Source organism: Malus domestica, chromosome 11, assembly GCF_042453785.1.
Source record: "Malus domestica chromosome 11, GDT2T_hap1".
NCBI classification, from domain to species: Eukaryota; Viridiplantae; Streptophyta; class Magnoliopsida; order Rosales; family Rosaceae; genus Malus; species Malus domestica.
The window spans coordinates 31,519,722-31,537,327 of NC_091671.1; the positions used below are offsets into that span (position 1 = coordinate 31,519,722).

At 38.9% G+C, this 17,606-nt stretch overlaps 1 protein-coding gene across 1 annotated transcript; it reads right to left on the reverse strand.

The window, feature by feature from the left end:
- Positions 1–281: 281 nt before the first annotated feature.
- On the reverse strand, positions 282–10,199 carry LOC103430115 (uncharacterized). The gene is made up of 20 exons (XM_029088944.2): positions 9,835–10,199; positions 9,658–9,746; positions 9,221–9,327; positions 9,067–9,121; positions 8,308–8,396; positions 7,450–7,516; positions 7,298–7,360; positions 7,005–7,175; positions 6,763–6,856; positions 6,579–6,658; positions 6,392–6,467; positions 6,123–6,166; positions 5,769–5,836; positions 5,265–5,350; positions 4,981–5,138; positions 3,537–4,872; positions 3,103–3,389; positions 1,308–1,514; positions 1,072–1,228; positions 282–806 (listed from the first exon to the last, which is right to left on the reverse strand). The coding sequence occupies exons 1-20, from the start codon at positions 9,944–9,946 to the stop codon at positions 502–504; spliced, it is 3,651 nt and encodes a 1,216-aa protein (XP_028944777.1). The 5' UTR covers positions 9,947–10,199; the 3' UTR covers positions 282–501.
- Positions 10,200–17,606: the final 7,407 nt, after the last annotated feature.

The following is a 17,606-nucleotide window of genomic DNA, read 5'->3' on the forward strand; positions in this document are numbered from 1 at the left end:
AACTTGATACTGTTCATTTTACCATTTATTTTGTCCATATCGTTAAAACTCAAAGTTTTCAAGCCCCTTTCATTAGTTTTCCTTAACTTAAATCCACCACAATTTCACGCTGGATTTTGAGTCGCATTAAAAATTGTCACCCCTACTTAGGCTTGTAAGAAGCTTATAGACAAGGGAATCACCCTTAGTTGTCCCAGTTATTTTATCAACCGCTTGTTAATCTGATGTACGCTTGTAGAACATGAAATCGAGTACCAATATCATCGGTTTGCCAACTACGATAGCTAACAATACGGGTATATTCCTTTAGAAATTTAAATCGATACATATGTAGGACCTTAGATACAAAACTGCTATACCAGACTTAGAATACATGCATAATCTCTGCAGCAACTGTTTCCCCTTTATATACAGACAAAGAATGGGTAAACTAGACAGATTGGGATCATTTTCATCCCAAGGTATTACAGGGGAGGGGGCAAAAGAATAGCAAACAATGACCTACCATATCTGTGACCGTAATTGCGTCAATAAACTCTGCATACTCTGAAGTTTCTCATTGAGTTGTTTAACAGTTGCAAGATGCTGTGCGGCTTGTTCTGAACTATCTAGGTCGGCAAGAAGAGCAGTGCACTTGGCCTGGGATTCTGTAAATGCCACCTCGAGTGAAGCCACTGTCGATTCCAAGGTGGGGGTTGTACTTGGGGTTTCATTAACCAAGTTTGATTGAGAGAGCCCAGTACTGGAAAAGCTGCCACCCCTGGTGAGCCTTCCAGGGGAGAATATCTTGTCAATGCCCTCTGTTCCTGAAAGTCATATTCAGATCCAAACTACATAAGGCCCAAAAATAATAAATAGATAATCTTCCAGTGGTATCCCAATAACATATACCAGATAAATCTTGTTGGCTAAATTCTTTTTAAAAACGTACAAATGAATTGAGTAAAACATCGGTGTCAATTGATTAACTTTTTTAGCATTGTAAGGACTTGGAAGAAAATAACAGCTCAACTCTGATCAGAATTAATGGAGAGATGCATTCATAGGCTGACAAAATGTTTAGTAACGTACTGAGGTTGCTCAGTTGTTCCATTGCAGCCTCGCCAATGGAACCCTCCAGCTTGAGTAGCCTCAGAATTCCAGCAGTGACTCGACCCATTGATTCAACTTCCGACTTGCACAGAAAAGTAAGATGTTGCAACTCATCCTTCGTTACAACTGCCTCAATCTATGGAGACAAAAGTGTCATAATGCAGAACAGTTTTTAGAAGATAAAATACAGTTGTTAACTTGAAAAAATGCATTACCGGTTGCTTAACAGAGAATTTCACATTTTCCACAGCCCATACCACCATTTCATGATCGACTGGGTCCTCTGGTATCACCATGCGAATTTCAAGATCTATACCTCCAGATGTCTGTGTAGTTTCCTTGATCCCATTCGCAGGTAAGATAGCAGCATTGTTAGACTTCTGGGCATGGGGCTTTAGCATCTGCAAGCCTTGCACACCAACCTGGAACCATATTTAAATGCATGAGATGATGAATTCGATATCTGTGATTAAAATGAAGGTGCATAAATGACGAAATTGAAATGAATCACACAGTTGCACATATTTGCATTCGATAATATTCTAATAGAAGCAAACTATATCTATTGTGTCAGAACATTTGATCTTGAATGCAGCACAGGCACAACCAACCAAGTTCTACCAAAGTATATGCTTAGTATCATAAGCTCACTAGAATTTTGAAAATTTAAAATTTGAAAAAAAAAAGGGGGAAAACAAACAAAAGAACAAAATCCTTGCATGAATGTACTTTGCTCATTTTGCCTAAATTTCAAACTAATCCTTGCTAGACATTGACTCGGTTGTACTTAACATAAAGCCTTGCCAATTGTTAGGTCTCTATTACTATTAGATATCTGCAATTTGAATCCCAACCGTGAGATAGTTCTGAGTGCATGAGCAAGACAACTAGTTCTGAGTGCATGAGCAAGACAACTTCTCACCCTACTACAAGGACCCACTTATGGTAAACCCCAGAATAATCATACTTCACTACTACTTAACCACAGCAACAACAACAACAACAACAACAACAACAACAACAAAGCCTTATCCCACTAAGTGGTGTCGCCTGTATGAATCCTAGAATGCCACTTCGCTCGATTTGCACCAAGTCTTTCGTTATCTCTAAGTATCCATGTCTTTTTTTAAAGTCTCTTCCCTAGGTCTTCCTCTGCCCCTTTTGGCCTGAGCCTCAATCTCATAATTTCAATTTCTAACCAGAACATCTATAAGTCTTCATTTCACATGTCCAAACCACCTTAACCGATTTTCTCTCAACTTATCTTCAATTGCAGCCACTCCTACTCTACCTCGGATATCCTTGTTCTTAACTCCGTCTTTTCTCGTGTGCTCACACATCCAACAAAGCATTCTCATCTCCACTGCACTCATTTTTTGCACGTGTTGATGCTTGACCACCTAACATTTTGTGCCATAAAGCATTGCTAGCCTTATTGACGTCCTATAAAATTTTCTCTTAAGCTTTAGTGGCATACAACGATCGCACAAAACACACAGTGCACTTTTCCACTTAATCCATCCAGCTTGTATTCTATGGTTGAAATCTTCATTCAAATCTCCGTTCATTTGCAAGATAGGATGGAGATCTCAACCATAAAATACAAGCTGGATGGATGAAGTGGAAGAGTGCATCGGGTGTGTTCTGTGACTGTCTCATGAGTGTTACTGTTGTTATGACCATAGAGATCAAGTATAATAGAGTGAACCAACACCATAACAGGGACATCATCTCAGCAATACATGCAACTTACAAATTTTAAAATACCTAAGATATCACCTAGGAAGACCATAATTTACTTGTTTCCCCCAAGAAAAGACCAAAAAATAAAATGACAAAATGCTTCAATGATGCTGGCTTATTCATGTAAAGCTGACCCTTTTCAAAAAATGTCACCTTTAATAATCAATATGCATGTATGCTTCATCCAACATGCCTTTAGCAGGCTCAAGTAGCACATTAAAACCTTAAAAAGGGAGAGCCGCAATGGAAAGAGAGAGAAATCCTTACTGTAACCAATTCCACAGGATATTTTTGGGTCCTGTATGACTTTCCATTGCCACTCAGCCTATGCTTTGGACTACTTTTTGCTTTTACATGCAGACTATGGAACGTTGTGTGCCAACACCTCTCTTCTCTTTGCACATCCTCATGATTATCAAACCACCATCTTTCTGCAATCTCCCGTTCACCTTCAAGAGCAAATAACCAATTTTTGAACTCTATGGACACGTCGACATCATCTGGCTTTCCCAAGTGCAAGACCCCACTTTCTTTCCCGTCTCGTGAACTTCCATCTGGAAAAAGATGGAATATTAGAGCGATTTGTATAACAGTGAATAAAATCAGTACTGATAGCAAATGACAAGGGAAAAAAGAACAGGATAAACAGACTTTGCGTGTATATAACTAAACAAAATTACCAAAATCATATTGTCCCATACCCTCTTTCAGATCAATAATGAGATGCGACGGTTTGAAAAGTTTCGACAGTGGTCCAGCTTGCAATTTTTCTAACTCCTTAGAGAGCCCCTTTCCAGGACCACCATCAGGGCCAAGTACTCCAAAGCGATGCAGCAAGGATTCAGCATAGTTCATTCCCCCACCTAGGCGTATGCCAGAGATACACGCACACACATTCAGACTATGACACTCTGCATCACGTTCATTTAAAGGAATTACGTGTACCATACTTATGTCCAGAAATGGATCCACAAAAGCTTTGCCATTTGATTGATGTTTTGTTTGGTTATGTATCCAAAATACAGGTCTTAGCTGAGGGTACCCATTTCCACTCGTTGAAAGACCATTTTCAATGTAAGTTAAACCTGAGCCGTTCTCATGTCCCAAGTTTCCCTCAGTGTCTACACAGTCCACCTCAACACTATCCCAATGAATAGTGGATGAAACAGCAATTGCACCACCAAGAGTTCTGTGAGTAACTTTTATGAAGAGATCATCACCAATAAACTGAACCAGAGGCATTCCTTCAATATTCACGGAAGATGACTCCAGAAATTTAATCTGGAGATTTTTGACTGCCAAGCTTACCGCTGTATCATTGGGAACCTTGTCAATCAGCTTTAATTCAACAGAATGATCCCTCTTCTTCTTTTTTCCAGTATTTTTTCCAACAAGAACAATCTTTTCACTAACTCTGCCAAAGTACGAATAAAGATCCAAAACAAAAAATAACTGTTCAACAGATGTGTTGGAGAGATAGTTTTGACAAGCTACCCCCACCCTGACAATACCACCGGGAGGAGGAACATTTGTTAATGGGCTCCCATCAGCAGTTACCATAGCTACTTCAACACAAGCATCTTTCAGCTCAACACATCTCCACATGCCTGAATTCCAATCAATAGAACTCTGAAAGCCAGCTGACTTAGTGCACTTTTCTAATGACAAACTAATGTGTGATGCTCTAGCACTCCATTTCTTCTGGCTGGCATCAATTGGTTGACCTTCCCAAAGACAAAAGCAAGCAGGGTCCTTCTCCAGATTCAGTAACCTTAGTTTTAGTGATGGTGACTCTGAAATTAACAAGTTCTTGATATGAAGCCTTGCTCCAGAAAAGGCACTCTGGTAGATATTGTCCCTGTTGTTAGCAGTGTCACACAACTTATCTATGTCCAAAGGAACAGTCACATCTAACTCCTTGAGGGTGAAAATCAAGGAATTTACTGAGGAATCTGGTACAACAGCACCAGGATTGACCACAATTCCATCAGCCAGGAAGGAAGCGATCCTCAAACAGGATCCTTCTTGGAGATCAATCTAGAATTTAAACCAAAAACAAACGGGAAAAAAATGAAAAATGATACTTAAAGATTCAGAAAGGAAAACATATAAAAGATGGAACAAATAAAAGATGTCAACACATACCATTAAGGGTTGACAATTAATTACTGTTTGTGAAGCAAAAGATGGAGGGACTGGGGATGGCTTGATCTGAAGAGAGTGGAGGCACAAAAAAGGGACACCTTTAATGAATTGCCACTCCTGATCTCCCAAAGGATATATGGGAGGGCAAAAATTCTTACCTGTCCAAACAATAATACAAAACTGATAAGAGAATAATTTCAAACTACAGATACCCAACATCCAGCACACGGCCACTGGGTTAAATTTCGTTTTCTCTAGTCTACATAAATAAATTTATCCCGTACCGAAGTCAGGAACATGCAGAGGTTCTTCAGAAACTGCATGCATTGATGGTTGAACCAAAGTGCATGGAGGCCGTGAATAGGTATCCCTACATTCCAGCCACCAACATAAATTATAACTTAGCCATAGAACTGAACATATATCGAATTGAAAGGGGAAGGCATTTCTCCCACATGGAGCTATGTACAAAATCATACTTATCTTTAATAACTACATCCATAATTCATCGTGGCTTCGACAAAAAATAGAAATGCAATAGGTCTAGTCACAAAATCACTGCAGATACAATGCAGGTATGAACAAACAATCTATGGTTAACACATAATCCTTGTCAATTGTTAGAGTTATATGTGAACTTCTACCTAAGAAATCAGGAATAGAAATGCACAAATGCAGAAACAACACCCTAAAGCTAGTCAAAGACCAACTGAGCTCCAGGAGAATGATGGGAAAACGTACTTACCACCACCAAAAGTCTTGCAATATCCTAAATTAACAATATTTACCTTAAAAACAGTCCACCAATCATAACCCTCGACAAGTTGTTGTCAATTTCTCCATCTGAAACACTGGCCTGGAAAAGTGGATCCCCATATAAGATTCTGGACTCCTAATTGAGTCAAATAGAAATAAATTGCACAGATTTCAAATGCCAAATATTTTTAATTTTGATTGTGACAAATTTGGGAAGTATAATATATTTTTCTTACAGGACCCTCCTTGGATCATAAGCACTCTAAACTGAAATCTCATTTCAGTAACATGTAAACCCAAGAGTCAAATACGTATTAGTTTGATCGAAGACTGAGATGATGATAAAGAAAAGTTTAATCACATATGTAAGAGTCATGGGACAGTACCCGTGAGAAGAAGAGTGATTGCATTAAAAGTTCGAGCTTGAACTCTGCAAGTAAATCCAACACTTCTAAGAATGCTTCAATTTAAAAAACAAAAATAACAAAAGAAATAATTTGAATGAATGTAACATGCAACCTTGTAGATACCAACAAATTGGGTTCCCTGGCCCATTTTTCTTTGTCAATAAATTGGGTTGCATAAAATACATCCTGTCTTTTCAATGTACACAAGTATTAAGTCGCTATAACATTTGTAAAGGAAAATCACAAACCAGCATCTTTAATGCAGAGAAATATGTGGTCCACAACAATTGAGACTATAGAACGTCCTGCTGCTTCTGTGGATCGCTGCAAAAAATTCCATGAGAGATGTAGAGAGAGAGAGAGAGAGAACAGCAAGAGAATCATAAAATGTTAGCCAAAAAATAGATTGAGAATGAAGTAAAGCCAACAGCATACCTGCTGAGTATTTGAATCAACATCTCCTCTATTCAGACAGACATACAATCCTGTCATAAAGCGGAGAAGAGCACGTAGTCCTGTGCCACATGATTACATATTAGCACCAAGCTATATGTATACAATGTCTTATTATAATTATAGAACCAGTGAAACAGGTGATCAAATATAATTCACTTGTTACCTGGTTCACTTATAGCAGGACAAATGGCCTCTGTGATATGTAACTGAACCTCAAGTCCAAGTGGACTGTTTAATTCGGTCCTTTGCACTGTGATCTGGTCATAGTCACAAAGTGAAGAAAGATTCCATGAAAAAAAAAGCACAGAAACACAGAAAACACTGGACACTCTCTAGATTCACACTGATATATGGAGTAAAAATAAATCCATCAATAATTAACTAAAAAGTTTAGAACTGCATTACATAAGCTTGTCCTGAAATTCCTTCTATAAAGCGCTCCCCACCAAAGAAAACTCGCTTTGCACCATCATCGTCTCTCTGGTTTCTTCCATCTTCAGTACGTGCTATGTCAGCATCCATGAACATATCAGGGTGGGGAAGGAGATCAATAGACAGAGATTCCCACTCAAGTTTCTGGTAAGAAAGAATTCAACATCATTTAATACTAATTCAAAATTGAGAAGTCTAACACTGCTAGACAGAGAACAATATGGAACACACAATAGTGATCTGATGCACAAAGATTAGCATATTACTTTGAACAAATATATGAAATTTTTGTCGCTGGAGAATTCCCGTGCCTCCTTAAGATTTACAACCTGTAACAGGACATTTAGTTCAAATAAGCCGGTGAAGTTACAGACCTGGTAAAAAAATGTTTGTATGACCAGAGCAACTAACACATTACCTGCCAATTTTCATTGGTAGTATACAGCAAAAGGTTGTGTATAGTTATAGAGGCCAGAGGTGATGCCCTGTGGGACAAATAAAAAAATGAGAGAAGAATGAGCATATGCACTAACCTATACAACTTCATATTTCAAATGTCAAAGAAATCCTAGAGTCTGTCTGTCCCATACTGTTTTTGCCAAAAAGCCTGAACTTGTCAGTCCTGCACTTTTTTATCTAAATATTCTAAACTATCGTCCTGAATCTTTAAGATATAAACCCACCCCCCCCCCCCCCAAAAAATAAAAAAACCTCCAGCAAGCAAAACCTTCGACTTCCTGCTACTTTTGGACATCAATATCTACTACCTTTCTGTTATTTTCCTAAAGTATACTTCCTCCTCTTACAGACCCAGAACTTAAACATTTAAATCCTCACAAACCATGATTACCATATGAGTGATCACAACAGGCTAATTCCTACTCTGTCCTCCTATGTCAACAAAAAGATCATTTTAGCAAATATTACAGGCCCATATGATAAGTTAGAACTATGTCATTTCAAGCGGTAAAAGATCTACTTGTTGATTGGTATAAACTCAATTCCTTGTTTGGAGCCCAAAAGTTCTTAATCATAAACTAAATTCCCACAAAAGGGATCCATAAATAGGAACATCATGATTGCACATGGTAAATATGACTTCACATATTGAAGAATTTCCGCCAGATATATCTATATTTAACTTCAATCTAAGGTTATAAAACCTACAATAGTTATCAAGTATTCTTCAAAGGCCAGTTCATTGCGGATAAGAGCATTTCTGGCCATATTCGTGTACGAAAAGATATAACTAGAGAACTGGGCCTTTGGAAATTACCAACTAGCGCCTCCTTGGCTTCGACCACCCCCACGAGTCTCAAGTAGAAGATTAACTGTGAGAATCTCCAAAGTCATTCCATCAGCAATCTGATAGTTTTTTAAAAGATCAATAACGTAACTTCCAGAATAAATGTTCAAATCTCTATGCATGCTCAAGAAAACCAAAGAAGACACTTGTCAGTAAGGAAGCTTGCATAAAACTTTACAGGTCTGGATTCTCAACTGATTTGAGCTACTAATGATATCATTGAAAAAGTCAGTATGAGGTGAACTTTTTTTTTTAAGAAACAAAATTTATTGAACAATTAAAATTGTGCAAAAATACAAGAGCAGAGGACCAGAAATTCTAGTTCACAGAACAACAAAGAACGTAAAATAGATGAAATGTTGGAATGAAAGTTTACAAAAAGCATGAGAGCAAGGGAGGAATTGAATGAATGAAAGGTCGGAACCTAACCAAACACATACAATCTGCCATACTTCGGTGATAATTAGGTAGACACACTAAATAAGACTGGAGCTTTATATTGTAACTTGACAAATTTCATCTTGTTAACAAGCTATAATCGCCATTCCGCACCAAGAATTCAAGATACAATATAAAGCTCTAGTGCATTGGGCAACAATCTCTCCCTTTACCAGTCTTAGCTAATTTTTTTTATTCTTTCTGAGATTCCAAGTTCCATTAGTCAGAAAGAATGACAAGATTATTTGCATTCTGTATAGAAAACACATAACTGTACTGACTGAACCTCACCTTATCAGCAAATCCATAACCGCTACCCTTTGCTGAGCTAGAGGATGATGGGGAACTGCATGCAAGAATTTATTTGCTCAGTAAATCCATGACTGCACTACAAAACTTGTTTCAATCTGTAAAATAAAGCAATATATGCAGTTGGGCTTTTTACCTTCTTGGGCTCCTCTCATCCAAATCTGACTTCTCCTCCAAAACCAAATCAAGCCTATCAATTTGCACAACAATCGGCTCTAATTGCACATTACTCACAGATGGGAGCTATCAAATCACACAAAGAAGAGTCATTTACTTAACTCATATCTGAAAAATGAATTGAGAAAAATGCATATAAAGAAAACCATCTGGAATATACATCTACCCTAACCTCTCACCAGAGCATCACATCTTGTGCAACGATACACTCAACTAAATTTGAGATTACTGTAACAATTAAGAGACCATGCACAAAAAGGCAACACATTTTAACTTCTCATTTCCTTTTCTAATCCATTTAACTTCCGATTTCCGATTCGACACAACATCAATCAAAACCAATTGAATTATATCGAATACACACGATTAAAGAATGCAGAATTAACAGTCACCAACCACTATCTCCAATTTTCCAACTTTGGCCGTGGCTACATTCAGTGCCGGTGGCAATCCCATGCTCGCGTGCAAAGCATCGCCATTGATATCTGCCAAATCCAAAAACAAATCAATGAAACTCTAACTACAACGAATCGACCAAATCAAAACTAAAGCAAATAAATCCCTGAAATTTACCCAAATTAGAAAGCTGAACTGTCCGTCCCTGCAACTTGAACTGGTCTCTGGAGAAGGATTTCAACCAGTACTTGAGAGTGTACTCCAGCGCCCGAGCCAATATCGACTCCATCGCTGAAGAAAACTTGCAGAACCTGAACTTCTAGAACCCCGTCGAGAATTCAGAGAACTCGTCGATGGAAGCTTCTCGCCGAAGCTCCACGGATCTGCGCCGATGCGAAATGCGGAAAACCCTAATCGAGTTCGGATCGGGGGTTGCGAGTGGCGGGTGGAACATGCATTTGGTGTCACAAAACCGAGTGGGAATTTGTTTCCCTTTCCGCTTTTGCTTTTTCTCTTGCTCTTGCTGCAGGAGGGAATCTCATAAGAGAGGCGGTGATGGGGAGGCACGTGAGAAAGGGAGGGGAACGTACGATTGACACGTGAGGGAGAGGGTGGATTGGGGTGCATTGGATCTGGGGTTTTCTGGGGTGTCAGAAATTCGGAATCGGGGGACCGAGGAAGAGTGGTGGATGTCGGCATGGCTTCGTGTTTGGGGAAAGTGATTCCTAAAGCGGTAATTGGAGTGCGATTTTTCTTTTACCAATTTTTATCATGTAACGCATTGCAATTTGTAAATACAAAATGCTATGACCATTTTCATTTTTGGACCTTCCGTTGATGCTCATTATCATTTTGCAATGTTATACGATAGATTTTTATAATTTTTTTTAGTACTTTTTATTTTATTTTTTTAGTAATTTGTGTGTATCGATATTTTTATATTAAAAAAATAGAGAGTTAAGCTAAATTACATAATAAGCAGCCTAATTTGGTATCAAATTCGACATCTACGAGATTCGAACCTAATTTGGTAACAATTTATTTTCTTAATTGACGTTTTGAGAATTATATTCACAAAAAATAAAGTTAATTAAATTTAAAATTGATTAAAATTGTTTAATCATTTAGTACTACGTCTAGTGTTGTTCATCTTCACTTATAAGTGAAAATTCTTAGGTTTGATTCACACCAAAGGCGAATTTAAATTACATTATTACCAGCCCATTATGAAATTTAGCCCACACCTCCACCCCCACTTTTAATGTAGATAATATTTTTGTTAAAAAAAAATTTAAAAATAAAAAAAAAAGCTATAAGTAATTCTCGTTTCATATTTTATTCCAAGCTCAACTACATATTAAACAATTAGAAAAAGTGTTTTTTTTTTTATAATAAAAAGAAAAAAGAGGGGTGATAAACCAATATTATAAGTCTTATTTAATGGAGAGATGATGCGTATAATGATTATGCATCTCTAATCTTACAGTTGATAATACAAAGGTGGGTTTCCGTATACAATTAAGGCATCTTTATGAATGAATTTATTAGTTTAAGAAGTGTCAAAGAAGATGTATGAAAGTAAAGCTTGTATAATTAAGTTTAGAAATATAGTTAGAATTGAGATTTTGTATATATTTAGAGATAGATATACATAGAGAGGGATGGTCGTTACATGACATTTTGGAGGATGAGAAAAAAAGCTAGAATGTCCTCCACCTCTAGGGACTCTTCGAATGTCTAGTACGGTCCATACGGGACTTTTTAGTATTCACTAAGTGTTTGGTGAGATAGGTATTTTATATGTCTAGATAGCACTCAGATAAGACGCGTCAACAGCCCTCGGTTGGATGTGTCAACATCATGCAGCAAGGGGGTCTTGAAAACACTCGGCAAATGTCAACATTTGTCAGCATGCAGTGCTACATGGCTCAACATAGGATGACAAACACATTAAATGTTTGATGAAATATCTAATTGAATTAGAAAATAATAATAATAAAATAACGCACTATTTTTGGTAAAAATAAATAAATAAATAAATTATTTTACACTAGGATCCGCCGAAATTATAATTCTAAATCTGCCACTATCTATTTGAACCGACCACAATATGTGAAATTGAATATATGCCTTGTTTGTGCCAAGACTCAGTTGGTTCTTTGCTTTCTCCGTTGCTTTGCGAACTCAAATGATTAATTAATAATAATCTCTGCAATTTTGCTTGACAACAATGCTAAGTGAACTGGTATTAGCTGGACTCTTACTAATATTTAGCCCAAAAATTGTGGGATTTGATTGAGATGGCTTTTGGTATTAGTTCCTAAAAATTAAAAATGATTTGGTATTTTAGTGGCAAGGCAAATTTTTTGGCATCAGCATTGTGACTCTTAATTTTCGAACAAAAAAAAAGGCAATGTAACTCTTAAAAACATCTTTAATAAGAGACAAGACAATTAACTAGTACTAAAGTAATTATTTTCACTTATAAGTGAGAAGTTTCAGATTCAACTCATATAAATGATGATGGGCCGTTGGCATATTATTTTGTATCCATTTGGATATCTAGTTAGTAACTGACCCATTGTGTGGTCTACCTTAGCTGTCCACCCCTCCCCTGGATATAAAATGTAGTTGTATAAGAAAACAGGGGACAAGGCCAAATTTTACAACAAACTGTATATAACTCTCAATGTATATATCAATTTTCAAAGGCAAAACAGCTAAAACAATTTCATTTGTTATCATCTTATCATTGTTATCTTTGATGAAGGAGAATTACTTACATATAACGGGTTTACCGTCACTTGACGTTCCTTGTCCAGTAATGCATTGTCATATGCAAGTTTTTTTTTCACATGACAATGCATTATTAAATCTGGATGTCACGTGACAGAAAATCCGTTTCATTTAAGTTTCTTTTGATGAGGACCCGATACATGTAACTTATTTGTTGGGTCACAATATATTTAGGTTATCTTTTAGATAGACAAATGCCTGATAAAGATAACTGTAACTCAAGGCCTACTCAAGATTTTTATATGATACAATATGTGAGTACACACACACACACATATATATATATATATATGTTGCCAATTAATCTCTTTCTTGTGTCCCACTCAACAAGCTGTATTAATCCCATAAAAAAATTTAAATCATGCTTTCACCTTTGTTCTTCTTTTCTCCCCTAATGACGTCCAACTAAATGACCATCAGTATCACTTTTGATGTAGATGGGCCACAGGTCGCGGTCGCGGGCTCCCTCAATTTGGTCCTGAAGCGTCGGAGCCGGTCTCATTCATCCGAGTTTTTCGGGTTGAATCTTGAGTTTGGGAAATTCACGTCCACGTTCTAAAAATCGGTTATATTCAATTTGGTCCTGAAATGTCAGAGTTGGTCCTATTCATCAAAATTTGAGGAAATCGGCGTTCCCGTTCTAACAATCGTAATTCCTAAACCAGTGTCCTCAAGTCAAATTCTGACCGACTTCGTGGCCTTGGGGTCCGAGGTCTACTGGACCCAAATCCTGGGTGCCATGTTTTGAATGCAAGATAATGTGATTGAAGCTGTTGAGAGAACTTGTCCCACTAACCTGGATAGAAGGAATACTGCACGTGGGTACAATATTCCTTGTCAGCAGACTACCACATGGTTTCGACTCCTGTGCTCTGATGTGTTGCAGCATGGGCAGCAAGCATGCCACCTTTACCACATTTGTTTATTGCATGCATTTGTTTAAATGCATGCGTGTGTGTAAGATGTATATAAAACAAACTGCAATTGCAGCAGTTAATGATACTACCAAATATTAAACTTAATATGGTATCAGCGCACAGATAATCCTTTGCTCTGCTCTGCCTTCACTCTTCCGCTGCTATACTGTGTACAGCCACAACCTGCTGCAAGCTGCACACTCGCTGCACACTCACTGCAAGCTGCATACTCGCTGCCTTGCCAAGCTACTACACAGCCATCGTCGCTGCACACTCACTGCAAGCTGCACACTCGCTGCACACTCACTGCAAGCTGCATACTCTCTGCCTTGCCAAGCTACTACATAGCCATCGCCGTTGCTCTACCTGCTAGCCATTAAGCACAGCCGCATAGCACTGCCACTGAGCACAGCCATTAAGCACAACCGCAGAGCACTGCCAAGCACAGCCACTGCCTGCCGACATGGCAACTGACTCTTCCAGCAAACACACCATGGCTCTCACTTCCGAGCAATATCACAACCTGCTTGCACTCCTTGATAAGAGTCAATCCAACTCCACATCTAATCATGTCGGTACCACCTCTACTATGAATAATTTGTCAGATAGAGTTTTTTGTGCTTCTGCTCTCAATAAGGGAAGAAACTGGATTTTCGATACAGGCGCCACAGACCACATGGTCTGCTCACCAAGCTTAATGACCATAAGTGTTCCGGTATACAATCGACAAGTGCACTTACCCAATCATGCACTTGCCGATGTCACACACATTGGCACAGTTCATCTCTCGAATGATCTCATCCTTCACAACGTGCTTTGTGTTCCATCATTTAAACTGAATTTAATTTCTGTCAGCAAACTCACTAATACCTCCTCTTGCTTTGTCATCTTCACTGATAAAATGTGTCTACTTCAGGGCCAACGATCGGGGAAGATGATTGGGACGGGAACTGAACGAGAAGGACTCTACTACCTTGATAATGTGATGAAAACCAGGTGCAATTCAGCGTCAATTGTTGCCTCTTCTTCTTCTCAGCTTTGGCATCAACGCCTTGGCCATCTTTCCAACACGACCTTACGGCATCTCTCTACTTGCATTAAAAATTTGAATTTTTGTAGCATTGATGATTGTTTGATCTGTCCCTTAGCCAAACAAACACGTGCTCCTTTTCCTTTGAGTTCTATCACCACAAAGGCTCCTTTTGAGTTAATTCATGTTGACATTTGGGGAGGTTACCATGTTCCCACTATCACAGGGGCACAATATTTCTTAACTATTGTGGATGATTTCTCAAGATGCACATGGGTTTATTTAATGAATCACAAATCAGATGCACGATCTTATCTCATCACTTTCATCCACCTTGTTGAAACACAATTTTCCACACGAGTCAAGGTTCTTCGTAGTGATAACGGTCTAGAATTTTTTATGACCCAATTTTTTTCAGATAAGGGGATTCTCCATCAAACAAGTTGTGTCTCTACTCCCCAACAAAACGGGGTAGCAGAGCTCAAACACCGCCACTTACTCAATGTTGCTAGAGCCTTACTTTTTCAATCCCATCTTCCTAAGAAATTTTGGGGTGACGCAATCCTCACTGCCACTTATCTCATAAATAGGACTCCCACTCCTCTTCTTCAAGGCAAATCACCCTATGAAATACTTCACCACAAACAGCCAGCGTATGCACATTTGCGAGTGTTTGGTTGCTTATGTTTTTCTTCCACCCACCACCATCGTCCCACAAAATTTGATGCAAGAGCCACACGGTGTCTTTTTCTTGGGTATCCATATGGCACAAAGGGATATCGAGTTTACGACCTTCACACGGGTAAAATCTTTATCTCCCGTGATGTTATTTTCCATGAACATGTGTTCCCTTTTTCATCTTCTGCTGCAGTTTCACCACTTGTGTTTCCACATACTCAAGATACTGCCTGTGATGATCCCATCATTCATCCGTCCACTCTACTGGAGCAGGATTCCGTCGATCCATCCTCTTCTTCGCCGGTGAGTCCTGTTTCGGTTTCATCTCCTTTTCTTTCCACATCACCACCTCGTCTTAAACGACCCACTCATGCACCTGGTTATCTTCAACAATATCACATCGACATCAACCTCCCTTCTCGGTCTGTCCCTTCATCTCACTCGGCGTTGACCAAAGTACCAGGTACTTCTTACCCTTTGTCTGATGTCCTCACATACGATCGTTTATCTGCTCGACATCGTGCTTTCACCACTTCCATTTCAGCTGCCATAGAACCCAGCTCATTCTCCCAGGCTATACGCGACCCTCACTGGCGTTTAGCCATGGAAGAAGAACTGGCAGCCCTTGCTGCGAATAGGACATGGTCTCTGCAACCATTGCCCCCTGGCAAGAAGCCGGTTGGATGTAAGTGGGTTTACAAAATCAAATTTCGATCCGATGGATCCATTGAGAGATATAAAGCACGCTTGGTTGCCAAAGGTTATAGCCAAATTGAAGGCTTAGACTATCGAGAGACCTTTGCTCCAGTTGCAAAATTGACTACAGTTCGTCTACTCCTTGCTGTTGCCTCGGTCCAACAATGGCACCTCCACCAGCTTGATGTTAATAACGATTTCCTCCATGGTGATCTTGAAGAAGATGTCTACATGTCCTTGCCTCCTGGTTTCGGACGAAAGGGGGAGACACGAGTTTGTAAACTTCATAAATCTTTGTATGGGCTTAAGCAAGCCTCTCGTCAATGGTTTATCAAACTCTCTTGTGCTCTTAGAAAGGCCGGTTATCAACAATCCAAGGCAGATTATTCATTGTTCGTCCGAAACCATGATGGTAAATTCACTGCCCTCCTTGTCTATGTTGATGATATTATCTTGGCAGGAAATAACATACAAGCAATTGAAGATACCAAGTCTTTTCTTATGAAGCAATTCAAGTTGAAAGACCTTGGCCAATTAAAATATTTCTTGGGCATTGAAATTGTTCGCTCTAGCAAGGGGATCACCCTCTCACAGCGAAAATATGCCCTTGAAATACTTGAGGATGCAGGTCATCTTGGCGCAAAACCAGCCACCTCTCCTATGGAGCAAAACTTATCACTCAGAAAGGACGAAGGACAATGGGTTACTGATCCTTCCTCTTATCGACGACTTGTTGGGAGACTAATCTACCTGACAATCACGCGCCTTGATTTGGTGTATGCTGTCCACATTCTTAGTCAATTTATGGAGAAGCCTCGAACTCCACACTTGGAGGCAGCCCAGCGAGTCTTACGATACGTTAAGCACACGCCAGGGCAAGGTATTTTCCTTTCTGCAAGAAGTCCAATTCAATTGAATGCCTTTTGTGATGCGGATTGGGCCAGATGTCGAGACACACGACGTTCTACCACCGGATACTGTGTATTTCTTGGAGAATCCTTGATCTCCTGGAAAAGCAAGAAACAAAATACTGTGTCACGTTCTAGTGCAGAGGCGGAGTATCGTTCAATGGTAGCAACTTGTTGTGAAGTCACTTAGTTGAAATCTGTTCTACAAGACTTGGGTATCAAACATAAACGTCCAGTCAAGTTATATTGTGATAATCAAGCGGCACTTCACATCGCTTCGAATCCGGTCTTTCACGAAAGAACCAAACACATAGAAATTGACTGCCATCTTGTACGAGAAAGGGTTCAAAGTGGAATGATTGAGACATCTCACATCTCAACCATGAAACAACCAGCCGACATCTTCACAAAGCCACTGAGCTTATACCAGTTTACGACTTTGCTTTGCAAGTTAGGAATAATCAACATCCATTCCAAACTTGAGGGGGAGTGTTGAGAGAACTTGTCCCACTAACCTGGACAGAAGGAATACTGCACGTGGGTACAATATTCCTTGTCAGCAGACTACCACATGGTTTCGACTCCTGTGCTCTGATGTGTTGCAGCATGGGCAGCAAGCACGCCACCTTTACCACATTTGTTTATTGCATGCATTTGTTTAAATGCATGCGTGTGTGTAAGATGTATATAAAACAAACTGCAATTGCAGCAGTTAATGATACTACCAAATATTAAACTTAATAGAAGCAGTTGGATTAAATATCCCAGTAGTCTTTACACTTTAATATTTACGTCACTTAGTACTGTGAGCTTATGTGATATATTTCTTTGAATTTGTAAGCGAGATACCTTAAGTTTAAATATTTCTTATCAATCTCGTGAATGATAAATTTAATATCAATATATTGTGTGACTTAACAAAAG

Bases quoted from the DNA above. Each gene is read 5' to 3' on its own strand.
- LOC103430115 (XM_029088944.2), bottom strand. From the start codon at position 9,946: ATGGAGTCGATATTGGCTCGGGCGCTGGAGTACACTCTCAAGTACTGG. The intron at 6,857-7,004 runs GTAATGCAGTTC...GACTATGACCAG, and splicing joins GAATTTCAGGACAAGCTTAT to ATCACAGTGCAAAGGACCGA. The intron at 6,468-6,578 runs GTATGCTGTTGG...AATTTTTTGCAG, and splicing joins TTGATTCAAATACTCAGCAG to CGATCCACAGAAGCAGCAGG.